Source organism: Pseudochaenichthys georgianus, chromosome 6 (genome assembly GCF_902827115.2).
Source record: "Pseudochaenichthys georgianus chromosome 6, fPseGeo1.2, whole genome shotgun sequence".
NCBI lineage: Eukaryota > Metazoa > Chordata > Actinopteri > Perciformes > Channichthyidae > Pseudochaenichthys > Pseudochaenichthys georgianus.
Window position 1 is genome coordinate 23774455 of NC_047508.1, and position 11009 is coordinate 23785463.

Below are 11009 nucleotides of genomic sequence, written 5' to 3' on the forward strand. Positions count from 1 at the left end.
ACATGTACTGCACAAATAATCAGAAATAAAAACTAATTACTCGCATAAAATGACATCAAAACGCATTTTAATGGCCAAATGAACCTTAAAATAGACATTTTCCACCGAGAATAACACGAAGGTCAGCCATCGTTGTTGATCACGTGGTCTGGGAGCTGTTGCAGCGTCCATAGCAACCACCTTAGCAACCATGAATGTGTACACATTTATGAAGTATAAGAGAATAAGAGAGAGAAAAAAAAAAGCAAGCAACGCTGAGTTGGGGGGGGGGGGGGGGGCCCAAAAAAATATTTGCACCGGGGCCAATCACAACCTTGTTACGCCACTGGGGTAGTCACTCTATTTGTAGTGACGGCCATCTTGGTGACGTGTGTTGTTGTTGTTGTTGTTGTGTTGTAGTTCATTGAGCGTTTCACACAACAAAATGTGTTACTTCACAGTTTTACGACACATTTTTTTTTTTTGACTTGCAAAATTATCTTTGAAATTGACAAACATCTTATGTGTAATTCGTGGCATAATTCAAACGGGATCGAAAGATAATCTTTCTCTCTCCATTCACTTCAATACAAACATTTTCCGAAATAAGGTCCCATGGAGGTCCACCGGAAGGGGAGGGACTTCGCCACTCTATAGAGGAATTAGGCAACCTATCAGGATTTAACATTAATTGGCCCAAATCTGCCTTTTTACCTCTCAACGACGCTGCCAAATTAGCTATTCTCCCAGCAAACATTCCTGTGGTAAGAATATAAAGAATAATTATATATAAAAATAATATAGACACGTATAAAAAGATTCTCCAGGACCTCCATGGTCGAGCTAGCCCATCTCACTACAAGTCAGAGCTTAAATAATTAAAATGAATACTGTGCACTGCGTTAAGTTAATCAGTTCAATGCTCCCTTTATCGCCCCCCATTGCTCATTGGCAGAAACTCCAGTCGGCAATCTCTACATTTATTTGGAACAACAAGCAGCCTAGACTCAAAATGTCCACTACTCAACAGAGGAGGCTCGATGGCAGTATCACATTTTAAATTGTATTTCTAGTCCTTCTCATTAGGACCTTTGCTTAATGGTTTGACCCCAAAGCTGTGGTTTCATGGTGTGCTTTAGAAGAGGAGTTAGTCTCTCCATGGAGACTCCAGGACACTATTTACAGAAACATATCTATTAAACAATGTCAGCTTAGGTTCGGTCCTCTTATAATAATTACGTATAGGACTGAGGCCTGTTCATTTTTCCCAATGGGAAGAAAAGGTCTTCACATCTCTGGAGATATTATGTCCTGATAGGTCTTGGGGTGGGGGGTGGGAGGGTTTATTTACTTTTTTCTTTACTTTTTTATACTTGTCTGATTGTTCTTATTGTTTTTTATTTCTGTATTTTTTGTTCTGTTGTGTTGTACAATTTATTTTTCTAAAGTTTGTATAAATAAAAACACTTGATAAAACAAAAATAAATAAATGATTGTATAGTGATAAAAGCATTTTGGTGTTTTCATATTTAAATCCTTTAGACCATTTTTTAAAATTATTTCAATAGTTATATTTTGAGTGGATATCTATTTATTTTTTATTTTGTTGTGACTGTAGACCTTCATTTAATTCATGCAGAAATTAACCCGTTATGGAGGTATTTTCGTCAAACGTTTTCAGTTATATAAAATGTATACAACATATATTTGTAGGCAAACAGCTACAAAACATGTCAAAACAGGTGACATGCCTGAAGGCCCTAATCAGTTGATAAATGCTTTAGTGAGGCAGTCTTTATAAATAATACTATTACCAAAAAAACGGATGTAATACACAGTCTATCAGGTTGGAGCCTCAGAGCCTAGTGGGTTTTCCAGACTTATTATTATCTTTGGCTCTCATCATGACAATCCTACTGATTCTAAAGATTTGAGGTGGCGTTTGAGTATGGAGTAGTACGCACTGTTTTACACTATAACGTGATATCTCCTCATAAAATATACGAACTTTGATTCGCAGGATGTACGTCACGTCCGCTCTGAGGGGGAGATGTTGGTTTGCATCAGTACCCCCTCCCGCCTATGGATGTATAGCTCCCGCCAGAGATACAAGATAAACTTTCTCATCTTATCTTTAAATGTCTCTGTTCACATGCAATGTTCTACACCCTGCGATACTTTCACAACGTGGTACTCAACCAGTTTCTAATTATCACCACAGCAACACATGAACAGCCATTTCTTAATTAAAATAATAAAATTGCCTGTATTTGCGGATACAAATAATACACATTTTAATATGTTATCCAGATAATAGTAACTACTTTTAGTTGCATGCGTGCAGCATCTGCAGCTCCATCCTGCGGACAGAGTGTACCTCTGTGTTTTTATGGGTGGAGACTGGTCCTCCTTCAAACAAAATAGACAGTCAGACAGACAACACAAGTCCGTTTAACCATCAGCAGCATTAAAGGCCGAGGAACCTGAACATTATTTCCTGCGCATTTAGTTTTAAATCCCGCACAAGACATTGGATCATTGTGATAACCTTACCAAGCGAGGTAAGTGCGAAACAGTCGCTGGCTAGTTTGGGGTTCAGTTTGTGTAATGAGAGTCAGCCATCTGCAGAACAACAACAACATTTAGCCATATTACATACATACAAAACAGCCTCAAAGTAATCTCCCTCGACCATTGATGTAAAAGGGACATACATGAGGAGGAAATACGTGTAAAAGTCGATCGATTAAAGATGGGAAACACCGTTTAAGTAATGTTTTGTGTTTCGGGTGACGTGTCTGGATGTCTCAGCTAGAAGACTACAAATAGGCTAATTATGGCGACTAAAGTCAAAACAACCATATACCGTTGGTTTTGTGTTTTAATTACAAGTCCACTAATATCTGTCTTTAAAAGTGAGACGGCTACATTTATTAAGAATGTATATTGTGCAGAAATGTGGCAACTTTTAGCAAGTATCCGTGTTTAACCTGCCTGTAACGATAGCAAACGCTGTCTCTGCCACGAAACAAACGCTGCTGGTTAGCTAACGAAACGTAGCACAAGTTTTACTTGACAAGTCAGGCCTTTACACAACTACTCTTATTAATATATTTAGATATGGACCTTATATGATTTGATGATGTAAGGATGTTGTATATCCATCAGTTAATTGTCAACACCACAGCTGCCAAAAGCGTTTCTTCGTTCATTTTAACTTGATAAATGCTATAGCTGTTTTCGTCTGAGCAGCTTTCATAACTTCACAGCAAGGAACGATTGACTGCTGAAGAGCAAAAATAAAATAACAGAGAACACTGGTCTAAAATCAAATGACAGCTGTGTGGAAAGTTAGGCCTAATTGATGTGCTAGCTAGGTAGCAATTTGTGATAATTCTACTTCATGGATATGGTGATAGTCATGTAAAGTAAAACTGAATAAAGACACAATTTACATGAATAAAGAACATATAAATATATCTATACATGATCATAAAATGTATAAAACTATATATTTGTCATTAAAAAAAATACACAAAACTAAAAAAAACATAAACAAACTCCCAAGACTTCAGTTAATTATATGTAAGCTATTCATATTTTGTTCATTCATCATATTATGTGTTTACTGTCTTCCAAGTGGAGAAGACTACTTCAATATTGGTTCTTTTTTTAAACCTGTGTGCAGCTCTGTGGTTGACTGTGAACAGGTCGGCCTTGTTTTAGGAGCAGCACACTCAAAGCAAGCTCCTCTTATTTTCTTTATACACTGTGCACACATAACAGCCCCGTTTCTAACTATTTACTCAACGTAAGTCTTTCTGTGAAGACTGTTGCATATATATAAATGTTGTCTATTTGGGCTAGCAGCTTTTAATTACATAAAGAGGTTGTCATATTAAGGGAAAAGGAAAAAGGGTTGTTCCTGCTGTTGTCCGCTTAACAAAAATGTAATGCAACAACAAGCATGGATCACAGTTTACATCAAATAATAACTTAAAAGGACAATGATTTCATATTACACTGAATCTCCTTCTTATAGTTCTCTACATTGTATAGCTCTGTCAACCCAGGTACTTGTCTCTGTTGGTAATTCTGTCATGTGTTTTTTACCAGAGAGATGAGTGAGGCGGAGCAGGTGCCTGAGGACATGCCTGTATACCTCAACCATGAGACAGTAGCTACAGGTAAGTTTAGTTGCAAAAGTACTTTAACAGTGACACATTTCTGTTGTTGACCCAAATCTGATTTAGATCATGTTCTTTAAGAAGTTATGGGACAATGTGGAAATACAGACCTTGGATTTCAAATAGTGATTGGGTGTTTCTGAAGGAATCTGCCTTTGGTCAAATAAATATCTGCAGATTCAATAGGTTACCAAATATAGTAAGTTGTATTGTTGGAGGAGCCTAGTTTGTAAAACTACACTTTTACTTGTGTTTTGATGCATTATGTCTGATTTCACAAGTGTGTAAGTCGCTGTGTGCATGTTCAAAAGAATGCACTATGTAGTAAAGTTCAATTTGAGCTGCGTATACAGTTAACATTAAATGAAATGTAAGGGCTTAACAAAACTGTGAAAAAAGGAAGTGATGTAGATTTGAGAGAATTTCTTAGATGATCGGCAGGAAAAAAACTAACTATTTTGATAATCAAAGTATTTAAAAAAATATATTTTATGTTAAACCTTTTTCTGGTTACACCTTCTGTGTAAGTGCAAACAAATGTAATTTGTCTTTGTCTTACATTGGATACAGTCTATCTTGAAAGTACGTACTGTACTGTCTTGTATAACATATTGTGTGTTGTAAACCCAGGGAAGTATAGCTGCTGCTTCAGCTAAAGATATGGGGATCCTAATAAATAAAATGATTAAATAAAATAAGTGATGCTTTTTATTGTTAAAAGACCAAACAATCAAGAGATTCATTTAGAAAATAATTGCCTGGTTAATTTTTTATCTAAAGAAACACAAGCTGCAGCACTGGTTCAGAGCATGTATGTCCTTCTTCTTATTTAGCAGTGACGTATTGAACTAATGTTGCTTTTGTTGTTTTAAAGCAGATGACGACGACAACAACAAGGGCCATCCACAGACGCAGCCGGGCATGTTCAGCCGGTTGGCGGGTGGCTTGTACGGGGCCACAAAGGGAGCTTTAGGAGCGACAGTGGGCGGTGTCGCCTGGATAGGAGGAAAGGGTCTGGACCTCACCAAGACCACCGTCTGCTCTGTAGCCTCTCTGCCTGGGATGGGAGTTGGGCTTGTTAAAGGAGGGGTGTATGCTGTAGCTGGAGGAGTGACCGCAGTCGGCTCTGCTGTGGTCAGCAAAGTTCCTATAGGAGGAGGCAAAAAAAAGGACAAGTCTGACTGATAGAGAGAGGAGTGAACCTACACAGCTGAGGTGTTATGGCTCGCACTGTGTTGTCGCCTGTGTTAGCATTCATGAGCAGGAAAAGAGCAACAGAAGACTCAAAAGTATAGTGTGCACATTGTAGGTGAGGGATCGTTTTCTTTATTTAGTTTTTTCATGTGATTGTTGGTGACAATTCATATCATTATGTGACTAGGACCCACAAAACAAGAACTTACAAAGACTCTCCTGATCTGTTGTTAAAGGAAACACACTATTATCACCAGTGCCTGATGAAATGAAATGTTCTAATAAAAGGTCCATGTTTCATTTTTGATAATAAGCAACAACACTGTTCTCACTGCAAAATGTTGTATTCAACAAAAAGTTAATCAGCGGAGACCAGAGGAAAAATATGCTCGGAGGGTAAATGCACCTACATTTCACTTGCAAGACAATCATTGATCGATGATTTAAAATGCCTTTGTTCAGCTTGCACAAATGAACAAATATTTCCGATCAAAGATGTCATTGAAAAGTACAGTTCAGTATAATATCTAAACCATCTGCTGAAGACAGTGGACTGTGGATATTTCACTGGTAAAATGTTCCTCTGAATTCAACTTGCCCTCAGATGGTTATTTTCTCCCCTCAGTGAAAGGCAACTCATACTTTTGATACAGAATCTGATTTATTACGATAAATATTGTGTGAGAATATAACAGAGTATTTTGATTGCAGTGAACCTTATTTTGTCGTAGTGTTAATTGATTTACTGGGACTATCAATAAATAACATTTTGTATATGACACTTTTTTGACCGCCTGTACATTTGATAGTTACTTTTGGTACAGATGCTTCATAATGACATATATCTCTCCCACTGTACCAAAGCATTAGTTCTCTATCCGAGCAATAGTGCTCCATAATGCTTATCCTCGCTGTGCTTACTGTTGATGCAATCTGATGGCACATTTTCAATTTCAATTACATTTATAAGATGACAAACCTGTAATAGTACATTTAATTTGTAAAAAATAACTCTTCGGTAAATTACCTCTTTCTGTAATATGCCATTCAAAAATGCACAATGCGGCCTATCCATCCATCCATCCATCTTCTCCCGCTTATCCGTGGTCGGGTCGCGGGGGTAGCAGTTCGAGCAGAGAGCCCCAAACTTCCTTTTCCCTGGCGACATCAACCAGCTCTGACTGGGGGATCCCAAGGCGCTCCCAGGCCAGCGAAGAGATATAATCCCTCCGCCTGGTCCTAGGTCTACCCCTTGGTCTCTTCCCAGCTGGTCGTGCCTGGAACACCTCCCTAGGGAGGCGCCCAGGTGGCATCTTAACTAGGTGCCCAAACCACCTCAACTGGCTCCTTTCGACGCGAAGGAGGAGCGGCTCAACTCCGAGTCCCTCCCGGATGACCGAACTTCTCACCTTATCCCTAAGGGGAGCCACCCTGCGGAGAAAACCCATCTCGGCCGCTTGTATCCGCGATCTCGTTCTTTCGGTCATGACCCATCCTTCATGACCATAGGTGAGGGTAGGAACGAAAATGGCCCGGTAGACAGAGAGCTTTGCCTTCTGGCTCACGGTGCGGTAAAGCGACTGCAGTACCGCTCCCGCTGCACCGATTCTCCACGCTCCATTGTTCCCTCACTCGAGAACAAGACCCCGAGATACTTGAACTCCTTCACTTGGGGTAAGGACTCATTCCCTACTTGGAGTGGACAGTCCATCGGTTTCCTGCTGAGAACCATGGCCTCAGATTTGGAGGTGCTGATCCTCATCCCAGCCGCTTCACACTCGGTTGCGAACCGATCCAGTGAGTGCTGAAGGTCGCAGACCGATGAAGCCATTAGAACCACATCATCTGCAAAAAGCAGTGGTGCAATCCTTAGTCCACCGAACTGCAGACCCCCTCCCCCACGACTATGCCTCGAAATCCGATCCATGTATATTACAAACAGGATTGGTGACAAAGCGCAGCCCTGGCGGAGGCCAACCCTCACCGGAAATGGGTCCGACTTACTGCCGAGGACCCGGACACAGCTCTCGCTTTGGGAGTACAGAGATTGGATGGCCCTGAGTAGAGACCCCCTCACCCCATACTCCCGCAGCACCTCCCACAGTAACTCCCTGGGAACTCGGTCATACGCCTTCTCCAAGTCTACAAAACACATGTAGACCGGATAAGCGTACTCCCAGGCCCCCTCCAGGATCCTTGCGAGAGTAAAAAGCTGATCCGTCGTTCCACGACCAGGACGGAATCCGCATTGTTCCTCCTCAATCTGAGGTTCGACAATCAGCCTGACGCTCCTTTCGAGTACCTTGGAGTAAACTTTCCCGGGGAGGCTGAGTAGTGTGATGCCTCTGTAATTGGCACACACCCTCTGATCCCCCTTTTTAAAAAGGGGAACCACCACCCCGGTCTGCCACTCCTTCGGTACTGTTTCCGACTTCCACGCAACGTTGATGAGACGTGTCAACCATGACAGTCCCTCAACGCCTTCAGCATTTCCGGGCGGATCTCATCCACCCCCGGGGCTTTGCCACTGTGGAGTTGTTTGACGACCTCAGTGACCTCCCCCCGGGAGATTGGTGTTGATCCCCCGTCATACTCCAGCTCTGCCTCTAACATAGAGGGTGGAGTTGTCGGGTTCAGGAGTTCCTCAAAGTGTTCCTTCCAACGCCCTAACACTCCATCAGTTGAGGTCAACAACGTCCCATCCTTACTGTACACAGTTTGGATGGTTCCCTGCTTCCCCCTCCTGAGGTGTCGGACAGTTTTCCAGAACAACTTTGGTGCCGCTCGAAAGTCCTTCTCCATGTCTTCTCCGAACTTCTCCCACACCCGCTGCTTTGCCTCGGCCACGGATGAGGCTGCTGCCCTTCGGGCCTGTCGGTACCTTGCAACTGCTTCGGGAGTCCCCTGGGATAACAAATCCCTGAAGGCCTCCTTCTTCAGTCGGACGGCTTCCCTGACCACCGGTGTCCACCAGGAGGTTCGAGGGTTACCGCCCCTTGAGGCACCTAAGACCTTGAGACCACAGCTCCCCGCCGCGGCTTCGGCAATAGAGGCTTTGAATACCGACCACTCTGGTTCAATGTCCCCAACCTCCACAGGAATGCCTGAAAAGCTCCGCCGGAGGTGTGAGTTGAAGGCCTCCTGAACTTGTGTCTCCTCCAGACTTTCCCAGTTCACCCGAGCTACACGTTTGGGCTTACCAGGTCTATCCAGAGACTTCCCCCGCAACTCGACCCAACTCACCACCAGATGGTGATCAGTTGACTCAGTTGACAACGCCCCTCTCTTTACCCGCGTGTTCAAAACATACGGCCTCAGGTACGATGATACGATAACGAAATCGATCATGGACCTTCTGCCTAGGGTGCTCTGGTACCACGTTCACTTATGAGCATCCTTATGTTCGAACATGGTGTTTGTTATGGCCAATCCATGATTAGCACAGAAGTCCAGTAACAAACCACCACTCCGGTTCAGATCAGGGGGGCCGTTTCTCCCAATCACGCCCCTCCAAGTGTCTCCATCATTGCCTACATGTGCGTTAAAGTCTCCCAGCAAGACTAAAGAGTCCCCTTCAGGAGCCCCATACAGGACTCTTTCCAGGGTCTCCAAGAAGGCCGTATACTCTGAACTGCTGTTGGGTGCATAAGCACACACAACAGTCAGAGTTTTCCCCCCCATAACCCGCAGGCGTAGGGAGGCGACCCTCTCGTCCACTGGGGTAAACTCCAACAACGAAGCACCCAACCGGGGACTTGTGAGTATCCCCACACCCGCCCGGCGCCTCACACCTTGAGCAACTCCGGAGAAGAATAGAGTCCAACCCCTATCCAGAAGTAAGGTTCCAGAGCCGACGCTGTGTGTAGAGGTGAGCCCAACCAGATCCAACTGGTAACGCTCCACCTCCCGCACAAGCTCCGGCTCCTTACCCCCCCAGAGAGGTGACGTTCCATGTCCCCAAAGCCAGCTTCTGTCGCCCAGGTCTGGTCCGTCGAGACCCTCCGCTTTCACTGCCACCCTTGGAGGAGTGCTGAGGGACCATCTACAAACTGCAACGGGGTTTTGCGATATCTCGCAAAACATTTTATTTTATTTTTTTTTTTAAATAATATTTGTTTTCTTCTCCATGTCCCCTAGGGGGCTCCGTAGTTTTAAGAGTATTTTAAGGTCATCATCAATAATCAAAATGTGTATTCATAAATCAGGTCTTCACCTATGGTCTTCACCAGTTCATTCAAAATATGTGTATTGTTTTGGCACATTTGGTATTTGGTAAATACAGACCAAGTCCAACCCTGTTTCCGGTATTGAATTCTACATAAAGAGGACAAGACAAGAGTTGTTGCCTCCTTGGCCACAAGAGTACCTTTAAGTGAACGCTACTGTCGGAGTAAACAAATACTTTGTTCTGTAGTGGTCTTCTTACTACTCACTCGTCTAGCCTAAAAAAGTATAGATTTCCATTGAACAAAAGGGCAGTGGGAGTCAGGATTTTTACTGCATGTAGTATGAGATTAATTATGTTTATTTTCAATGCTTCAAAAGGCCCCAAAGTTATAGTTATTGATATATATATATATTATTTTATTATACAGAGTTGATACCTGTTAAGTTGTGCCTTCATAGTGGGGAGGGGCTAACCCACGTGTTTTGGGTGACATCACACATTAGAGGGTAATGTGCGTCAGTAGTTGCAGGTGTGTGCGTAAATGAACGAAAACCACACACACACAGACAAATATCTGTATGTCTGCCTAAATAAGTAAAGAAGTCAAACCTCATCGTAGCTCCTCATTTCCTCTATTCTGGACCTTTGGCCTTAAGTGGTGTTCTGGCCGACACACCTGGGTGAACCTAGTGATAGACACAAAACTAGTGCCAACACTGATGCGGCTTTCACACCAGCGCTTTTCAGTTTCTAGCTCCGAGCGGGAGCTTTTCTGGTTCAGCTCCGGTTTCCCTTTTCAGCTTCCGCTCTGTTCACACCGCCCACTGGCGCCCCAGAGCTGCCCTTGCTGCGTCATGACGTCACCGTTTACATCGCTGATTTGCCCCCCAACGGCAGCCATTACGGCAGCTCACAACAACAACAACAACAACAACTGCGTCGGGTCGATGATCGTGTTGCTTTTAATCACACGAAGCCAGAATAAATTGAATAACGACTTCTCCAACCTTATACTTTTCTCCAGAGTGCCGTGGTTCATTGTTTATTAATGTGTTTCTGCAGCATTTACCGACCGCTGCAGTGCTGGCTGCTCTTCCATGGGAGTTTATTCCGGTTAGCTCACACTGCAGCGGCCGCTCTAAAGTATTCACTGTCCGACTCACACAAGCAGCTGATGCATATCCCCAGTTCCCCTTAGCCTAAGTGAATGTGTGTCAGTCTGAATTGACACTGTTTGGTATCACAACGCTGTTATGAAAGTTTCTCTGGTATAAAACGGGTGATGTTAGCATAGCAACCGAAGCTAAACTGACTACTTGCATCCGATAGCTGCAATAATACAAAACAACACGTCTGCCTCTCTCCACAATGATCGATAACAGTGAACGGATGGTCAAAGTAAGGCACAAATAAACAGAATCACACGAAGCCTGGTTAGTGTTGCCTGACTTTATAAAGTGTGTTTATAGGCACTACTGCTT

At 43.1% G+C, this 11009-nt stretch overlaps 1 protein-coding gene across 2 annotated transcripts; it reads left to right on the forward strand.

Moving 5' to 3' along the window:
- Nucleotides 1-2366: 2366 nt before the first annotated feature.
- Nucleotides 2367-6139, forward strand: tmem263 (transmembrane protein 263). 2 transcript variants are annotated; one of them, XM_034085055.2, is made up of 3 exons: nucleotides 2367-2540; nucleotides 4096-4166; nucleotides 5044-6139. In XM_034085055.2, exons 2-3 carry the CDS (start codon nucleotides 4100-4102, stop codon nucleotides 5349-5351), a joined length of 375 nt encoding a protein of 124 aa, XP_033940946.1. In that variant the 5' UTR covers nucleotides 2367-2540; nucleotides 4096-4099; the 3' UTR covers nucleotides 5352-6139. The 2 variants fall into 2 exon arrangements, with proteins under 2 accessions (XP_033940946.1, XP_033940945.1); XM_034085054.2 differs by having other exon boundaries at nucleotides 2368-2540; nucleotides 5041-6139.
- Nucleotides 6140-11009: the final 4870 nt, after the last annotated feature.

Bases quoted from the DNA above. Each gene is read 5' to 3' on its own strand.
- tmem263 (XM_034085054.2), top strand. From the start codon at position 4,100: ATGAGTGAGGCGGAGCAGGTGCCTGAGGACATGCCTGTATACCTCAAC. The intron at 4,167-5,040 runs GTAAGTTTAGTT...GTTGTTTTAAAG, and splicing joins CCATGAGACAGTAGCTACAG to CAGATGACGACGACAACAAC.